Genomic DNA, 20919 nt, shown 5'->3' with positions numbered 1-20919 from the left:
ACACTGCCACCCATAGGTTTGGCGGTGCTCTATGGCGTATTTATGTGGCTTCATCAAATGACAACTTTTTATTTACCTAATTTCTACAGGTTCTTTTCACCCTGTTTTATTTGAGATCATTTATTTTTTATTGTCTTCCCATTTTGAACAAAACTGACTATTTTGTTCCTAGTGGCAGAAAATGTCACCTTCCCAAAAAAATGCTGTAAAAACATTAAAAATGTTAAATATTAGTTCTACATCTTTCCAAAAATGAATATCCTCTGGCAAATTTGAGCTATATACATTCAACACGGACACAATGGGTTGACAATAAAAAACAGAATGGCACAAAATCTCTTTAAAGGGTTAAATTAATTTTGCCTATTTCACCAATATGTGCACCTGCAGTTTGGCCAATGTCGTGTCGGTCTTTGTGGAAGAAACAGGAAACATTTCTGGAGCTCATGTTGCTTTGAAAACTCGTATTTCAAAATATTGATTGCCAGACTGTTACGTATAGCTGCACTTTACTTAATGCAGTGTTTCAGAAAAGCATATAAACATGTTTCCCCCTATACGTTTGCATGTGGGGAACTTGATTTCTGGTCAGTGCCTTTTATTAATAAAGTACAGTGCTGTACACTGGTGGTGTAACATTACAATTTTAGTTGAGCAAAAATGGAAAATGCCCACACAATCACTCGATGCCTTCTGTTATTTTGTTTAGTACATACTGACATTTGTCGTTCTCCTCCCACACAATATGTGTAGGACATTCCTTGACATAATTCTGAAAGTGGACCATCTGTTATTCAAGCGCTTGTATGTTATCATTTACAATGTGAGAATTCTCATTCTGGTCCACATTTTCACATGTACTCATTTTGATCTATAATACTGTGCTAAAGTCTCACCAGTAGCTTTGTTGTTCTTCATGTCTGTCAAATCATTAGCATGTGGATTGGAATGATCTTAAATATTAACAAACTGTCAAGGACAAACACAGGTTTTTTTTTTTTTTACCACCAACAACATCAATTATGGTTCCACTCCATATTCAGAGAGCCAGAGTTGTGCTAAATACTTGACACTTTAACCCGTCGAAGCTGTTTTATTTCCTGAAAAATGTGTTGTTTTAAAACCGCAAATGTGTTTCCTCTATTTTCGAACAAAAAGGATGGAGAAATAATTGTGCTTCATGGTCATTATAGCATCGCTAAAACATCAAATCTAATGGTGGCCTCAAACTGAATATTTTATTTCCCGTTTAGGCTCAATCATTTGAATTACTACAGCACATGTGTCAAACTCAAGGCCCGGGGGCCAGATGTGGTCCAACATGTCATTTTATGTGGCCCGCGAGTAATTAATTTGTCTTAAAAGTCTGTGTTAAAATAGGTCTATGCTGCTTTAAGGCGTGCGTTGACCATAAACTACATTTCCCACAATGCATGTAGATTGCGTATCCGCAAAGTGACGGCATCACCATCGCGGACCGGGTTACATCTATAATGCATCATATTTGTAACTTGAATAAGTAATAAATACAAAAAAGGTATTTAGCAATATGTTACAGAGTAGTTACCTTTATTTTACATTATATTTGGTTCCATTTAGTTCCATTTATTCTGTATGACAGTTACATCTGGCCCTTTGAGGGTAACCATTATGCTGATGTGGCCCTCAGTGAAAATGAGTTTGACACCCCTGTATTACAGGCTCTTTTCACCCTGTTTTATATGAGACGATTTATTTTTCATTGTCTCCCCATTTTGAACAAACAATGTGATTTATAAATGTTAAAATGTGAGTTGATTTCGAGAGATGAGCGACACTTCGCTGACCCGTTGCTATAACTACAGCACAGAGCAAAACTACTGTGGGTTCAGTACATTTGAGTTGTTCTGTTCCTCTGCATCCTCTCATGACTTCTGACACCAATCAAACCATAGTTTCAACAACAGCCCGTGTGCTGCAGTAGTTCAGCTGCACACAGAGAAGTAATTAGAACGACGATTACCAGCATCCAGGAGAAGAGTGGAGTGGAGTGCGGGGAAAGAAAAAGTGCTGACATGTTGTGAGCGAGCTGTGCCAAGCTCCAAAAAATGTGCCCGGGCGAGGACATGTATGATGTGGGTGTCTGTGTGCACACCAGCTGCTTCCTGCTGGAGCGAGTAATGTGCTGTGCAGTGGGCAGGTGAAAAGGCTCCACGAGGCCATGTGCTGCTGCCATCTTTAGCCCAGGGTCTGGGCCAGGTACACAGCAGCTGTTTGTCTCCTTGCATAAATAACCCTGACACACACACACACACACACTGCTCTTTTGTGTTCAGTGGACGGGGGATAAGGTGATATTTCATTTAGAGTGTAAATAATCCTTAGGATGAACCAAACGCCACGCTGAAGACCGATCATCCAGCTTGTCCATGAGCTGAGCCGCGTGATTCTTAATCCCGTTCCAAGCTCAGGATCATGCTGGGATCACGTTTGTCTCCGTATTGATAATCCACACCAATCTTTTTTAACAGAGCAGCTCATTTGGTAACATTATTGGAGAAGCATTCATATCAATAAGCCAGGAAAGTTAAAATTATATGTCACTTATATAGATATAATGCCAGATATAATAATCTGTGTGTGTGTGAGAGAGAGTTTTACCCTTTAATCTTTAATGTGTACAGACTTTTTAACCCTTTAAGGTACGCACCAAGAAAAAAGTAAAGGAAAAATTATTTATTTGCATTTTTATTACTTTGTTTTGTTTACTTATGAACGACAATCAGTATAATAAAATACAATACAATACAATATTTTTTTTTTTTATTAGACCCTACGGTAATACAGGCCTCCTACCAAACGGTTGAGATGTCTGTTCATAATAAACCTTGTTTGCATAATTCATAAAGTACAACATTCAGAACTGGTCACATTCATTTAGTGTTAGTGAACTCACCAACAACAACAGTACAGCCAAAATATTCACATTAAAAAATCTTTTGCAGACTGCAAATCATGTTTATGTTTTGAGATCATGTTTTGGCATGTGGCGCCACCTACTGCCGTCTACCAATCATTGCAGTCAGTAGAGTCTCAGCTGCCGAGCAACCACGCGTTGCCAGTTACGTCTGAGCTACAATGGCGGAGAAACCAAAAACCTAAAAGACCTCTGTATTTTGAATTTGAGTGTAGTAACCATTTTTGGCCACATTCTTACATATGGCACCTTTAATTTAATACATTAAAGTATTAATATTGTCATTACATCACGTATTTAAATAAAACTTATGCTACATATGTTCACTTTACCTTGTCCATCTTTTGACTCCCTCCTACAAGAACCCACTTCTCCCATACCTTTAATCTTGAACCCCAAACCGGATCTTCTGTTGTTCTACCTTTTTTTTTATTATACCCTACAGTATTTCAGATACAGGCCTCTACAAAACGGTTGAGATGTCTATTCATAATAAACCAGGTTTGCATAAAGTACAACATTCAGAACTTAGTCACATTAATTTAGTGTCAGTGAGTTCAGCTTGAGATATAGCGACTTAAAGTGTGCTCGACCAAATGGTTGAGTAGTACCTTAAAGGGTTAAGTGCGTCCACTGAAAATACACAATAATGGCTGCATATACCATAGTGTTCATATGGCTGCTATACTTCTGACAGGGTTCAAAAATATTTAGAAACATCTGAAATATTACACTTTAGCAGCTGCTTCAAGTGCAAGTTAATCCACTGTCCTTTCAGAGCAGTAATCTTAATGGCCGTTTCCTCTCACATGCATGGCTGCCATTAGGCGACTTGATTCATGCGAGTGTCTCTTTAATGTTGGAGGTTGGAGATTTGGTATGAGCCTGTTCTTTAATCTGTGAGGAATATTTTCCCAGAACACAACGGTTGAAGTAAAGAGGGAGGGGAGGAAGACTGAAAGAATTAGAAGTGAGTTTGAGCCCAGCTGTGTACATGTACATAATATAATTGGCCCTGCGATGGGAACTGACTTCACCAGGCAGGGATATATTACTTCATTATAGCGAGTGGAGCAGATCTGTAGAAAAAGCTGTTCTTGGGTTTCATGTAGTGTTGGAATAGTGTTGTTTCTTATCATATAGAGACATGTCTGGTAAGGGAATAAATGTTGGCCATTACTGGGTAGTCATGCACAGCCATGCAGCAACAAGCTAAAACCATGATGCTGTTTATATTAAATATAGCATCACGTCAATATCATTATGTGCATATAAAAAAAATAGTAACACTTTAGATAACGGAACACATATTCACCATTAACTAGGTGCTTACTAACATGCATATAAGTCGCATACTAGCCCTTTATTAGTAAATATAAAGCACATATTAACACCTAATGTAGGACAAATCTTAATTCATGTCGCAATATAGGTAGAATAAGGTTATGTATTAAGGTGTTAATATGTGCTTAATGATTACTAAAAAAGGCTAGTATGCTACTTCCCTAATCTAAAGTGTTACCTAAAATATATATATTTTGGAAGGACATTGTGATGAAAAGTATCACATGTTTTTGCTGTTTTTCTTCTTTTTTTCAAATAATGAATATAAAACAACCAAATGTTCCCATTGAGACCTACATTGTATTATACTCACAAATAATAATAAACTGGAAATGTATCAAGGTATCAACAAATGTGACTTAAAGGTGCATTATGTAATAAATCGACACAACTGGCCATAAAATCCTCCTAATATGTCACAGAGACTCAGGAATAATGTTCATATAACAAACTGAACTCACCATCAACAACAGTACAGACAAAACATTTGCATTAAAAAAATATTTGCAGGCTGTAAATCATGTTTATGTTTTGAAATCATGTTTTGGCATGTGGCGCCACCTACCGCGGTCTACCAATCATTGCAGTCAGAAGAGTCTCAGCTGCCGAGCAAGCACTGGTTGCCAGTTACGTCTGAGCGACAATGACGGAGAAGAAAAAAAACCTAAAAAGACCTTGGTATTTTGAATTTGAGTGTAGTAACTGTTTTTGGCCACATTCTTACACATGGCGCCGTTAATTTATTACATTAAAGTATTAATATTGTCATTAGATCACGTATTTAAATAAAAATTATGATACATATGTTGATGCTTGTGAAAAAAAATTTTTTTTTCCACTTTTCCTTGTCCATCTTTGACTCCCACCTACTAGAACCCACTTCTCCCGTACATTTAATCTTGAACCCCAAACCTGATCTTCTGTTGTTCTTCCTTTTTCTTAAAGGAACAGCATAACCAAAACGCATGCATGGGGAAAATGTAAAAGCATGAACTTTATTACGGAAAGGTTACTTTACTTATTCAAGGGTTGAATAAAGGGGTGTAGTGGTTAGCGCTCTTGCCTTTGCAGCAAGAAGACCCGGGTTCCTGGGTTTGAGCCCTGGAGTTTGCATGTTCTCCCCGCGTGTGTGTGGGTTTTCTCCGGGTTCTGCGGCTTCCTCCCACAGTCCAAAGACATGTAATATGGGGATAAGGTTATTTGGTCTCTCTAAATCAGGGGTCTCAAACTGGCGGCCCACTTAATATCATGTTATAATGAAAACATGGCCCACGACCTCACCGTCTTTTAAACACAGTGTTGCTGAGGCACAGCTGCCAGCGAGGTGATAGAATATAATATATGTTTGCTAGCAATGTTTTTTTTATAACAGTAATAATAAGACATTGGTAATTATTATCCCATTATTAAATGTATCATATACAACATTCAATTACATATATAAATACACTTGTTAGGGCCCGAGCCACGAATGGCAGTGGCCGAAACGGCTCCTGGTACGAATTTGAATTACAGTCGTCCACACTATTATTTATGTAATTTAAAATAAGTGTCTCTTATTAATACATTAATTTTGCATCATAAACAGTATTATTAAATATATTTATGGTATCATGATGCAATATTGTGAACAATTGTTGTTTTTTTCCCACTTTTTGTTCTCTAGGCCGGCCCCCTCTTGACCACAATAGATGCGCATTGGCCCCCAGGTCATTTGAGTTTGAGACCCCTGCTGTAAATTGACTCTACGAGTGAGTGTCTGAGTGAATGGTTGTTTGTCTCTATATGTGGCCCTGTGATGGACTGGCGAACTGTCAAGGGTGTACCCCGCCTATCGCCCTATGTCAGCAGAGATAGGTACAGCGACCCCCCAGTGGAGTTTAAAGCGGTAGATAATGGAAGGTTTGAATAAATACTCCCCACAATGACTTAAGTACAGTATTATTACTTACAACTTGAAAGTGGATGTTGCTTTACCATCACTGTGAAACAACCTCCCTCACTTCTAAGACCACATTTGACTGATAAGACTTCCTGTTTTATGTTATTGTTTTATTGATTTGTACGTTTATATGCGTTTTAAAAAAAGTACCTCATAAATAAAGCCTCACTTACTTTTTGTCTTCATTGGATGTTTTTGCAGTGCTTTCGAAGTGCGTTCCGTTAAGAGATGAAAGTAAAACGTGCAATTTGTTAAATCTCTCTCTTGATAAAAGTAAAAAGTAACTTCTTTATTAATTCTTCATTCCTCGGTGCAGTCGCTCTCATCACTGTCATCTCTGCCTTCCACTGCTCATCAAGAAGCGCTGCAGTATTTAGAGATAACACGCTGAATCATTGATGCCTTCTCCTCTCTGCCACCCTGCTGAACAGCGCACACTGTGTTATGACCTTGTTTTCTCGTGATTTACGCAGCTCAGTAACAGGTTTACCAAGTTTATGTGAAGTGTTTTGAAGGACGTTCTCTGAGCAGCCTTAAGACACTTTTTTTTATTATTATTATTATTATTATTATTATTATTATTATTAAAATGACAGCTGAGAAATGATTTGACAAAAGGAAGACGGAAAACACTGTCTGCACAAGAGGTGAGCCTTGAGGCACAGTGTGCAGTCGCTGAAGCGCAGAGAAAGTTTCATTAGCTGGAAGTGAAATTATTAGTTTGACTGGAAAGAAAAAAGAGAACAGGTCCACAGCAGTGACAGAGAGAGAGAGAGACACTAAACAAAAGGAGGCTCTGCCTTTACCCTCAGGGGGAAATAGCCATGATTAATATGCTATGGGTTACTCCAACCAGTGGGGGGAGCTCTACCATGTGTCTGAGTGAAAGACATGTTTCATAGAGCAATTTTGGATTGTTGTTACTATACTTTCACTAATCAATAACAGGTCACCCTTAATAACATTCACATGTGTTATTAACATATCTTAATGTTATTATGAACATAAACAGTCACAGGTCACCCCCTCCCCTTCTCTCCAAAGACTCATCAGAGGCTGGAGGAGAATGCACTGCTTGTTTTCATTGCTCTCATAATTCTGCTCCATTTAACGACAAACAATCATTCACTTTTTTTTAATATATATATATATATATATAACTCATTCAGAGAAAAGGGGACCGGTGCCAATGTCAGGTTTTTCACTTTGGCGTTGTTTGCTTTTCGTTACCTTGCCTATAAAAACAAGGATGTTTACGTTTCCCCATTCCTTTCTCCTCCTCCGGGGGCCGGTAACGTTACACATCAGCCCCGGGGTCATTTTAAATGACTTGGTGTGAAACAGAATTTAATCCTGTCTTCTGATTTCCAGCCATTTGATATTATCATCTGTTGGAATCGAGTGACAGATTGTGTTGGCCTCTTGGACTGTTTGGATTTGATAATATTATTCTAAAGTGGGGGAGAAAAAGAGATTTTTTCTTTTTGGGCCGTGTAAACTGTTTGTGAGAGCGTCAGTGCATCGCAGAAACACACTCTATTTAACCGCTGTTTAATCACAGGCTATGACTGATGGATGAATTACCTTTAAGTAAAAAAGAAAAGGCTCCCCATATATTTATATATATATATATACTGTATATGGAAAAGCGGTGACAGACTTATCCAAAACCAATTTACAATGTAAATAGTGAGTTGAGCACATTTCAGCAAACTAAAACATTGCTGATTTGATTATTTTTAGACCCATTCATTCAAAACATTTAATTGCACATATATACAGACTGTTTTTCTTAACTTAATGTGTCATAAACTACATATATATATATATATATGTATATATATATATATATATATGTATATATATATATATATATATATATATATATACATATATATATATACATAAGACATAGTATTAAATCATGCAATGGCCATATGTCGTCAGAGTTAAGAGAACACACAAGCTCATTTTGATTCACATCCTTCACAAATTCTGTTTACATGCTCCCAGGGCCGGCCCAAGCCTCCATGGGGCCCTAAGCAAAATTGGATTTTTGGGCCCCTCTGTTACTGCCAATAATAATGATTATTGATCATTCACATACCTACTATGCTAAAGGTATTCCACTTATTCTACTCTGTCACGAATACGAATACACTTGTAAAACTAAACGTGAGAACTTTTTGTTGCATGGAAGCAGACACCACATTTGCAAAACTTACAGAAAAATCTTTCAATTAATATTTGGTAAACTCAGCAACTCCCCCTACTGGCGACACAGAGAATCAATACATAAAACCAAACGGTTTATAAATAAAATATTAAGATATTATGGTCTGAAAATCTAAAAATGTGCACAAATAAATATCAAACAAATACTTAAATAATAATGTAAATCAACAGAGGCACGTGGAACAAGGTAATAAAAATGGTTTATAAATAAAATATAAAGTTAAATAATCACATCTGACAACTATGTAAAAACTGTGAAAAAGCTTTGGTAAAAATGGGGAGACAATTTATAAATAAACTACAGCAATCCAAACTTTTTATTTTTATTTTTTGAGTTAATTGCTCTTGGGGGCCCTCTTGTGGTCTCGGGGCCCTAACCAGCGGCTTAGTTCGCTTATGCCTTGGGCCGGCCCTGCATGTATGTTGTGGATAATTGTATTTTATCCTGGATCTGTCTGGCAACCCTACCGACCTGGCAACCCCTAGTCTCTGGGGGAAGAAGGAAAGACGGGACAATCAATCAATAAATCAATTTATGTTTATTTATATATTTATATAGCACTTTACAATATATTCTGCCAGCTACTCAAAGTGCTTCACTTTAAAAAAACAAAACAGAAAGGATAAAAACACTCAATAAATTAGTGGGAATCACAGTGAGGAAAACCAATGAAATAAGAATCAATCAAATTAGAAAATGTGGGAAAGTGTCGCCGTGCCAGTGAATTTTAAAAGCCACTCTAACATTAATATGTTTTTATTATTGTAATATTTGTTTAACTTTATCTTGGTGTTGTATTTTTTTTTTTTCAAATGTTTAAAACCCACTTTTGCATTAAAACAGATTCACTTTCAGGTTATTTAAGAGCACTGGTGACATTTCTGTGGATCAAAAATGAATCTGCCGTGACCAAAACTGAGGAACTGACTGACCTAAAGTGACATAAACTATACAATGAATAATGTATGTATTATTAGAGGTGTGGAGAGGAGACCTGTGCGGGGTGTACCAAGCCTCCACCCCCCCACCCCACCCCTCTCAGCTGGGACTGGCTCCAGTTCCAGTGTAGAGAGGAGGTGTACAGTTTCAGGACTCCCACTATACCTCGACCGTGTTTTACTTTTCGCCTGCGCTCCCAGGATCCAAACTTCCGTGTGACTCCACACCCTGTTTTCCGGGGAGCCGGTGTAGATCCAGCCCAGTGGAACACGCTGCTCGTCGCCTGTGAGCAGTGAGCTGGCCACGGCGCAGATTTCGCCCTATACCCGGATCTTTTTCTCCGGCTCAGCTCTTTTTTTCCCCCCGGACTCGGAGTAGTGAAGTGTGCGCCGTTTTCGCTCTTTTCTTTTTGTATTTGCGCTGCGTCTCCGTGGCCATGGATTGATTTCAGTGTTTTTTCCCCCCTTCTCTCGCCTTCTCTCTCTCTCTCTCTCTCCCTGCGACCTCTGCTTCGACCAAGTTGAGCAAACAGTCCGCGTAACCTGCGGCTTTCTCTCGCTCCCCAGCTCCATGTTTCACACGGACACTTTCAAAACTACCTGGCTCCGGATGTTCCGTCACATTTTAGGACTTTGAACTTTTTTTTACATTTATTTTGGTCCCTTGTGCATTTTTGGGATTTTTTTTTTAAGGATTTCTTTTTGTGTATGTGTGTGTGCCAACGCTTCCCCTGGGTTTCCTGAAGCCTGCAAAGATTTATTTGTGAAAAGTGATGGCCGAGCGGGGAGCTGTGTCGCTCCTCTCTCTCCTCTGTCTCACCTTTCTCTACGCGGCGTCGTCCACGGCCAAGCATGTCGACAAAGGTAAGGAAACAACCTTTTAATACACTTTCTTCTCCTAATGTGTGTTCATTTACGCTTCCACTGGAGAAACGTTGTTGTGTTGAGGACTGGAGGAGGACGGAGGAGGAGGGGGGAGACTGAAAAAAGCCACCAGAGGCGCATGGAATGCGCTCTGTTGCCTGTGAAAACGCAGACATGGAGCTTGAAGCAGTGGATTGTGCTGCGTTCAGGTCAGCTCCTCCTTCAGCATTTAGACAACTTTAAATACTTTTCCATCACAGGCTCACTCTGAACTCCAGACGAGTCTGAGGCTGTAAAATCAACATGCCTTTCCATTCCTTTTGTCTGCAGAGGAAGCTTCATGTGCAGCTAAATCTGCTTTTTTTTCTCTCCTCCCTGAATTGTTGAATTGGCTGCTTCTGTGTGTGTTTGTTTGAGCAGCTATGTGGAAGCATGACTGTGAAAAATGACTCCCAGCAAAGAGTCATTAGTGTGTCTCTGTCAGGTTAATCAGGCCCGCATCATCAGTTCAGCCAGAAGTCTCATTACCTGTGCGTCAATACATGTTTAGCTGATGGATAAACAGAAGCCAAATTCATTTGCTCCTGTTTTAATTGTTTTGAAGTGGATGGATGCTCCTGCACTGCCACTGTGTGTGTGTGCGCTATACAGCCATCACTGGAGGATGTGGACAGAAAGGTGATCAATATCAGACAGTATCGATAAATTATCACGAGAAATGTCAAATGATGTGAGGGAAAACTGGTTAATTGTGTTTTAAAACTTCTTACTATATGCACAGATGTATTTCCAAATCTCTTAAAAGGTCTTAAATGCAGTTTTGAAAGGTCTTAAAAATCTATTAACGTGACTTTAATTTAAAACATGCATCAACTTCAGTCTCGCTTTGAAATGTTACTACAACAACTACAACACGGAGCTAATGTAGGCCACCTGTGCTGCCCAGTGAGAATTCATCGAGCACCGCTAGCTAGTGCGCTGTGCGCGCGCTGCGGTGTGTTACAGCTTAGCATAGCAGCGGAGAAAACTTAAAGGTGCCATATGTAAGAATGTGGCCAAAAATGGTTACTACATTCAAATTCAAAATACTGAGGTCTTTTTGGTTTCGTTTTCTGATGTAACTGGCAACCCGTGGTTGCTCCGCAGCGGAGACTCTATTGACTGCAGTGATTGGTAGATAATAATGCACCTTTAATGACAGCCCACAGCTTAAAATTGCAAGTTCAACGATTTGTGGCTCCAATTTTCCTTCATATCTTTTGTACTTCTTTGCCAGTATGGATTTGAAATGGGTCTTAAATTGTATTCATTGTGGTCTTAAAAAAAAGTCTTAAAAAGTCTTAAATTTGACTTGTTGAAACCTGCAGAGGCCCTGATTTCACACCTCTGGTCACCTGTTTTGTGACGCATAAACATGTTGACTATATATGAGAGCTATCTATCACATTTCATGTTATTGATGATGATCGATGTGCACTGAAGTGTCTAACCCTCATGTTTTTTTGATTCCACATAAATTATAATTCATAGCAGAGGTTACAGATTAATATTATCTAAAATATTCCGCCTTCTCTCCCAGTTTTTAGACTTTATTTTAACCGGTGTTGATCTGTGGAGAGACATTTCCCTGATCCCCGATATTAGAGGTGTTGATTAGAGTCTGTGTGCTCCAGCATAACCCACGGGCAATCTGTCACAAGCTCTCTGGAGTGTCATAGTAAAAAAGAAAAGAAAAAAGAAGAGGTCTTCCTCACAGTGCACACAGCTTCGGCCCTTATCACACATCACATCGTGTCACAATCCTTTATCATTCATGCTGGTCTGCGCTATCAAACACGGCAGCATGTGGTTTGGAAAACTGTGAATATAACTGACGCTTGTGCAACGTGACCCAGTTTTTTTCCCTTCATCATTGTCATGATGCAAAATAATAAGAGCCTGTTATTTGCCTATTTAAAAAAAAATAAAAAAGAATCAACTTTGCCTTGGAAGAGATGGCTCGCCGCGAGCCGTTGGGGTCTCTGGCGTGTGGAGCCTGATGAAAGACCCTCTCCTCTCCTGCATTAGAAGTGGCGCTGCAGTGGTGGAAGGGTAGATGGAGGGAGAGAAGGGGGAAAAAAAAACCTTCTTGACTTTACTGAGATCAGTACAAAAGAGTGAGAGAGAGAGAGAGAGACATGGGGGTAGGGTGAAACAGGCTGACTGTCTGGAAAGTAATAAAACCAGGAGATTAAGGGGACCAGGGAGTTCCTTTGGGAGCTTTGATTGATTCCAGAGTATTGGACTGGGACCCACACGCAGAGAGTCTCAAATTACTAATTGCGGGGTCCCCTTCTCTGCCCAAAATATCTGTTTATTCAAAACACATTGCTTTTGAGGTCCTGACTGTGGCCAGAACTTATCTTTGTCAAAGTTGGCAGAGTTGCAGCAGCCCCAAGTTAAAGAGTTCCTCTGTCTGTCTCATTGAGGGGACAGAAGAAATAGATTGCCTCATGTTTAGCCAGACCAATGGGATTTTTTTTCACCACTTCCTCGTCTGAGATTCTTTAAAGTTGGTAAATAAATTAGAAAAAAAAGGCAGTGAAGATTTTTTTTGTAAACAAGTGCCTTTTTAGAGGAGTGTAAAATCCATTTAGTCTCTATCTTATCTCTGTAATCCTGCTGGGAGGGAATTGTGTGCTGATTGTATCCCAGAGGACAATGCAAATAACTTGTGTGAAATGTGTAAACATTTGGCAACCCCTCTCTGCTGGAGCCAGGCCTCTCTGCAGGGTGTTATCCTCGACCTCAGACCACCTCAGATGCTGCTCTGCCCGGACTGTAAAAACAACTGTCCTTTTCTTTGGTGCATTTAAGGCCTTTTTCCGTGGACTCTGCTGCTAAAGCCCAATTTATACTCCTGCGTAAAGTGCTCTACGTAGGTTACGCAGAGCCCTCTGCATTGACGGATAGCCTGTCGGAGAGCCTCTGCGTCGTCTCCGGCTGCACAAAATATTTTTTAAGTGTCCATCACTCCGTCAAGGGTCAAAGGAAGCGGCAAGAGCTGCGATTGGTCCTCAGGACAGGCCGAGATAACGCTGTTCTGTGCCGTGGAAAACCCTGGTGGTCCGACATTCTATCGCATTTATCCGTACATTTCAAGAATCAACCGGTCAGAGCCATTTTCACACATTGATTTTACAACTTGATCTTCATCTTAAAATAGCACCATGTTTTCCTCACGTCCACATCACCTGATGATGAAAGGGCACGTCACACATACAGAGTATCCTGTTTGCTGATCATTTATTTATGGACTCATAAAGTCCTAATGACCTCCATCCACTGACATACGGATAATTGTGCACTTTGCCAAGTGTTTTGATTCATATACCTCTCTCGTGAAGCATTAGGAGATGCTATGGTTTTACTATTGGCCCCTGATGCGAGCGCTCAGGTGCAGTTCAAGATCACGGTTAAAAATAACAAACGTTGTATGTTGTTGTTCTCGATTGCTGTTTCAGCAGCCACATCTGCCTTGTACGGGGTTGATTTGACCCCAATCATTGGAATAATGTGCACTAACCGTCACAAGTGTTTATCACGTGTAATTGGCAGGAGCGACGGTGAATCAATATCCTCTGAATAGATGGAATGACATCTGCTGTTGTAGCTTCTTCTTGGTGGCTGGAGGTCAGTCCTTTCAGGCAGATCAACAAAGAAGAAGATGACGGGCATTTTCTCCTTCTCATTAACAGCTGCAGTTTCAAACGTTGTTGGCTTAAACTGCAGGATACAGCCGATATGAAATCACCGGATCAGATATTGGAAAAAATAAACATGGGAGCAATCTAACGACGATAAATGTCACATAAATGCTTTAACATGTAGTGATGTTGCGTAGAATATCTGTTATACAGTTGACTAGCTGGTAAATGCATCTGCAAAGATCTGTTGTAACAGCTTACTTTAAAAAATAATAATTACATTTACTCGCATTACTGTAATTGAGTAGGTTTTTTGTGTGCGCTTTAAAGTATTTTTACAATTTTACTTTTACTTAAGTATGTTGTTTTGGAAGTACGGTGCTTTGCTTTAAATCATGGTTCGACACTTACGGAGCCTAATTGAACAAAATAGCAATACAAATAATAATAGCGTCTACGGAGCCCAACATTTAATCACTTGTTCCTGGTCCCGTTGCGGACATTTCCGAAAAATTGACTCGAAATTGACTTTTCGAGTTATGTTGCTAACGGACAGACAAACTCCGGCGAATACCTATACCTCCTTGGCGGAGGTCAATAACAATTTATGGACATTCAAGGACGGGTGAATTGGCACTAATTAAGGTCCCTGAGTGAGTGAGGAAGTTGAAGCATTTGTGACCTTTGACCCATTCTGACTGATACATTATGTGTTTACATAGTTTTAATTTTGCCAGCACTTTAATTTGTAAAGGTTTGCCTTTAATTAAGAGCAATTGATGGTAACTTCTACTCTTGAATACATTTTTAGACCAGTACTTTTACTTGTACTTAAGTCAAATTTGATCAAAATAGTGGAACCTCTGTGTATCTCATACTCAGGCCAACCATCTCTTCCATTTCTAAGATTGTAAGAACACCCACACACACACAAGCGTTTAGCGTAGCTAAACATTTTATTATGCTATTTATTCACTCATTGCTGTTAAAGCAGATACTCTTACTGGTTTTGTTAGCTCTCTGTGACTCCAAGGCAAGTGTACGTCATAGTGGATCATGGGTAGGTTCGTGGCATCTGCTGCTGCCTCCATGCTAAGATGAACCTGTATTACTGCCATTGGGAGATTTATTTTATGATATTTCCTCAACATTCAGCTACATTTCTTATAAATAGTTTTTGACGTATGAAAATAATTCCATAAATATTTAATACTTCTACCGCTTTGTGTGTGCTCTCTGGGTTTGTCGTTGTGGGTGGTAACTGACGCACGGGGATTTTGTATTGAGCAGATGTGCAGGAGTTTTTATTTTGAAAAATTTGGAGCATCTCCATCAGCTTCTCTCAGAACATTACCTGAAGTATTTTAAGAACGCAGCAGAGACATCACACAGCTGCAGCCCTTTATACCTGAAACACTAGCACATTACTCACAGTTGATACTGTGCTTGTCTTTAATCTCAAACTAAAATACAACTCTTCATGAGTCGAGTGGCACAGGAAACTGATTAAATTCTTGCTCTCTACTCGCGTGAACTGGTGGCTTTTTTCTCCTCAAACCATTGTTGTAGTTCTCGAAAAAGCCAAAGTAGTCAGTGAATACCAGCACGGATAACGATGATATACACATTGTGTAACATTTAAAGCTCCCATAGAGTGGTCCTATACACATATTACATACATTAACTTGTTTTTATGGTCAAAAACCTCCTGTAAATGAGCCAATAGAAATCTCTCCTCACTGAAGCTCTCGTCAGCTGCGCTGTTTCAGACTGAAATCTCACCCCCAGAAGACAGAACTGTGTTGTGATTGGCCAGCCAGCGAGAGATTTCCCAACTGTCTTGTGATTGGCCAAGTACCTTGAAGTGACGTAATTAGCACACCACCTCTCAGAAGCGCAGCTCCCCCCTCTGGAACGGTGGATGCACTGCTACTCATTATCAAAACATTGTTTTAACAATGTTTAAAAATGGCTTCTTCACAACTTCCCGCCGCAGTCCCTTTTACGACTTTGACCCGGAGTCTGACCCAGAGTCAGAAGACACTGTCGCTCGTGAAACACCTCCAAAACGGACGTTATTCTTCTTCTGCGGTTCAATGTACGCAATCGGATGTGCCCGGACTAGTGCCCGGAGCAGGACGATCTGCTGTTCAGGAGTAATGCTGTTTACGTAACTGGACTGGGTTTTTTCAGAAATCTCGCTGAGCTCGAGATTACAATAAAACACAGCGTTCTCAGCAGTGGCTGAACTGTTTGTTTTCGAACCTCCGGGGCTTCTTAAACAAGGTAATGTCACAGATACACACCAAAAAAAACAGCGTTAATTGGAACTTCCATTCTATGGGAGCTTTAACTCCTAACTGGCGATGCAGGACAAAAACGTGACGCCTCCCCACCAAGAAAGATAAATCTGAGAAAGATGAAGAAGTCCCGGAGCTCAGACCATGACGGTAATTTATCAATTCCTTCATAATCGGTCAAAGAAATGTCACAAAGTTGAAGTGTTGGAAGCAAATTCCTTTAACTCAAACACTGGTGTGATGCTTTAGTTCCATATTCATTGTCTTAGTTCCTAAAAGTTTTTTTTTTTTACACACCAGCAGAGAATAAAGACCCCTTTTAACTATTGCCCCTGCTCTTATCATTTTCCTGTGGGAAACACCGGCCTCTGAACACCTGAAAATCTTTTCATTCAATGCGATATATAAAAGGAGTTGAGCTTTTTTGTTTGTAGCCGTCTGCCCTGCGTGTACTTTGAGCACGCTTCTCTATCGGCCTGTGAATGGTCACATCAAGAAGCGTAACGTCTCTCAGATTCAGCAGTGCTCCCGCTGTGTCTTAAAAAGATGTCAGACATAGTGCCTTTCCTGTCCTGCTGCTGCCTGTCTCCTTTGTGTCTGCTCACCTTTTCATGTCAAAACAGAAGGCGTCGGGAAAAAAAAGGTTGAAAAGTATCCAGAGGCCATAAAGCTGTCAATATAACCCCCTTTGTAACGACTCCTCGGAGACTTCACGCTCACCTCTGGGACATCAACTGCGTTTGTATGGAAACGTTGCTGCAAACGTGCTTACCTGACTGATTTCCACTTTGCCCTCTGATTTTCTGTTTTTTAAAAATAGAACAAAAAATGCAAACTTCCTAATCTGCTGCAGCGCTGTGGTGCTCTTCAGGCATCCCTGTTCTGCTGTGACTGAACGATGCTCGGGCTTAATGACTTGTAGGGAGAGTTGAGTCTTCTCAGTTTCTCTGGTGCAGGAAGCACAGAGCCGGATTTTGAGCAATGCAAACAAAGAACAGGCTGGAATTATGGGCATATGTTAGTAAGAGTGTAGTTTTTCATCACTGTTATTACACTGCACCTGCGTCATTCACTGCAAGGTTCCTGTGCTTGAATTGATATTGACCTCCGCCAAGGAGGTATACAGGTTTTAGCTGGAGTTTGTCTGTCTGTAAGCAACATAACTCGAAAAAGTCACAGACGGATTTGGATGAATTTTTCAGGAAATATCCGCAATGGGACCAGGAACAAGTGATTAAATTTTGGGCTCCGTAGATGCTGTTATTATTTGTATTGCTATTTTGTTAATTTAGGCAACATTTTTTTTTTTTACAGAGTAGCGAACATGATTTAAAACGTAACAAAGCACCGTACTTTCAAAACAACATACTTAATTAATGCTATGAAGAATTAAACTAGTCAGACTTAACTCCTCAAGCATTTGTAATCATCTTGCAGTTTAACACCAAGTATATGGCTGTGTTTTGGGCCATGGTCTTATAATTACAGTGGTCCATGTCAGTTCTTTTTTTTCATTCTTATTTTGATTTATTAATTTGTTCATGAGTGTCCGCAAGTGCATCTGATTAGGCAAATTGCCCACATTACAAGGTGTTTGGTCAAACCTTTTGACCAAATGTGGATTATTTGAGTGTGTGTGTGAACCCAGAACGACCAGCACTGCATGCAAAATGACCAACAATGCTATTGAGAATATTAATTTTCATGTAAGATGTCCTTAAAGGTGCATTATGTAATAATTCTAAAGCAACTGGCCATAAAATCCTCCTAATATGTCACAGAGACTCAGGAATAATGTTCATATAACAAACTGAACTCACCAACAACAACAGTACAGCCAAAATATTTGCATTAAAAGAAATATTTTGCAGACTGCAAATCATGTTTATGTTTTGAAATCATGTTTTGGCATGTGGCGCCATCTACCAATCATTGCAGTCAGTAGAGTCTCTGCCAACAACGACGGGTTGCCAGTTACATCAGAAAACGAAACCTAAAAGACCTCAGTATTATGAATTTGAATGTAGTAACCGTTTTTGGCCACATTCTTACATAAGGCACCTTTAAGAGTGCAAATCATTAAAATAAGAGATGTAACATACAGTATATGTAGGTATATTTATTTTATTTGTATTGTTCTATAAGACATGTTGGTGCATTTTTCCAACATAAGAGCCTAGGTTGTTGGTTTTGTTTTTTATGATCGGTCGTGTGTTGGACTGCAGTCACAGTTGGACGCGTTCTTCAGGACACAATACCATTGTCCAGTCTTTTACCGCAGACTCCAGAGCTGCAGGAGCTGAGCTTCTGTGTTTCAGTTCACGTTCGTTTCAAGTGCAGCAATAACAGCAACAAATGGCAGCGCCTGTGTACTGGTGCTAGATTCAAGTGGTGTTCTGAAAGCTGAGTAGTATTTCCCACTGGCCTGGCATTCAACTAAACCCTTGAAGGATTTCTATAAAAGACTTAGCAGGACAGTGAGATAACTTTTTGTCATGAAATTTCCCCGCAAACTTTTGCTATTTTGGTGCTGCTGAGCTGCTGTCATGGTGTCTCCTCTTGGAAGTGGCAGCTGCATGGGATTATGACACATGCACGCTGTGCCTGTCAGATGAGCCTGGACTAATGAGAGTAAGGCCCCTGTTATACACAGAACAGTTTTTACTACCCTGGGGGGACACCTCCTCTTGAAATAACATGTCATATGTCTTTTTGAAAAAATAAATTAAAACTCTTACTTTTTTTAAAAAATTATAATTTTAAAAGCTTTATTCATCACATTCATAAACATATTGAATGGATGGACTGGCTGTTTTGGCTCAAATCTTTTGGTAACATCAATTTGGATAGGTTGACCCACTTATTTTGCAAACTATAACAAAACTAGTGCTGGGCACTAGGTTAATGCATGGCGTGTTTCCATGACGACTGACCAGGAAAAGACATGGTGACGTCAGGCAAGTCCAGGCACCGTTTACCAGTTAGCTCCGCTAGTTGCATTAGCTCGCCTACAGTTGAACTGGAGCTGTCTGTTTATTAAACGAAAAGAGCAGCGTTACAATTAACCAGCGTACCTGTGTACTGCGTATGTGTGCCTCTGTTTTTGAAGTTTAGCGTTACTTTAGAGACTAATTTTAACCATCGGGAGTCACGTAAACATGACTTCGCGCGAATCTTGCGCTAACGTGCGTTAGCGTTGACTCCATTAACCGCCCAGCACTAAACAAAACTAATGTTTTTAACCAAAAAAAACATCTTTCTAATGTTGTCATTACCGTGTCTGTACACAGCACCACCCTCTGACTGCTATTGACAAGACTCTAAAAGTACACTTACAGTATTTTGTCATAGGAAAGCAACAGGGATTATGTATAATAATTTGAACTCGAGGCAAATGGCGCCTTATGATGGATATTGAACAGATTGTATTCAGTCACTGTGACATGAACTGAAAGTAAAGCTGGCATTACGTTGTGCAGGTGTCTTTTTGTTGTAAAGATTTTGGCAACTCCCTGCCCAATCATTTGTTACTCCTACCTTAATTATAATTAGTACAATCTACATTTGATGTAATTGTTTGGTGGTGGGTTTCGTTTCCTGGCAGCAGACCTGGCTGTAAATTAAGAGAGACTAATATTCCTCTGGAAAGACTGATTAATGACCTCCATTTGATTGCAGTGTATCTGCTGGAGTCCCAGCATCCTGCAGCTCTCAGACATGAATTTATTCTCTGCTGTCTTTTTGGAGGACGTCCAAGGTGTGATGAATTAACCTGAAAGTCTCTTCTCAGTGGTGCAGTTCATGGTGTAGTGCAGTTGTTATGTGGTGCGTGTGATTCAAAGAGAACACAGGGCCAACAAGAATCATTGCTCCTTTGCCAATACAATGATTTTTGTTCATCTGAATTCTCCATAGTGATAGTAGAATTTGAATATGCTTATTCCCAACCAAGGAGTTATATCTTGGATCCTGTCTCCTGTGACCCCAGCAGTACAAGTGCATATTTGTTATGATCTGATTTCACTCACTTATTAGCTCTGCCACTGTTTGTACGGGACACACATCTTACTTACGTAATCCCTGTTCGTTGTCGCTAGTTGTTTTTAGCAGCACCAGCTGTTAGCCGTTCATCTGTTAGCTGCAGATTTTGGCTCCAAGTGGACTTAAACCACACCAGCAGCTCGTTGTATACTTGTTGCGGAGACCCTAAAGTCCACCTGCAGCCGTCCCCGGGCTCATGCGGGGCCCGACAGTTTGGGTTAGCGGTTGCCGGTCGGGGGTTGGGGAATTGGCGGTGTTTGTGGCAGGGAGACGCAGACCGAAAACGGGGGTCTGCAAATAGTGGCACGAGGACACGGGCGTCTCCGATTGATGGCAACACGGCCCTCAGACAAGAGTCCCACGAGGAACCCGGGTCCACAAGTTGCGTTCGAGCAGGGCCGCCCACCCTTAGCCAAACTGGGGCCATTAGCATTAGCATGTTCATTTACTCAAAATGGACAGAGCAGCCTTAGCTTACCGTCATCTACTTTTGAAAAATGCTGCCACACTGCTGATGTCTTTGACATGGATGCGACAGGAGGACTGACTATAGCCTCAAATGAAAAGCTCAAAATTCAAGTCTAATTAATGGCAACGCTAATCTGTCTGTCT

At 40.1% G+C, this 20919-nt stretch overlaps 1 protein-coding gene across 1 annotated transcript in view; it reads left to right on the top strand.

Moving 5' to 3' along the window:
• Nucleotides 1-10146: 10146 nt before the first annotated feature.
• neo1a (neogenin 1a) overlaps nt 10147-20919 on the top strand; it is a gene marked incomplete at its 3' end in the record, with an annotated part of 195544 nt that continues 184771 nt past the window's right edge. The window contains exon 1 of the mRNA XM_083900502.1: nt 10147-10280. Within this exon, the coding sequence (XP_083756628.1) occupies nt 10190-10280 (91 nt within the window). The 5' untranslated portion in view covers nt 10147-10189. The remainder of the gene's footprint in view (nt 10281-20919) is intronic.

This window comes from Microchirus variegatus (assembly GCF_963457635.1).
Source record: "Microchirus variegatus genome assembly, chromosome: 14".
Lineage (NCBI taxonomy): Eukaryota > Metazoa > Chordata > Actinopteri > Pleuronectiformes > Soleidae > Microchirus > Microchirus variegatus.
Note: the sequence above shows the minus strand (reverse complement) of the source record. Positions and strands in the feature narration are given on the sequence as shown.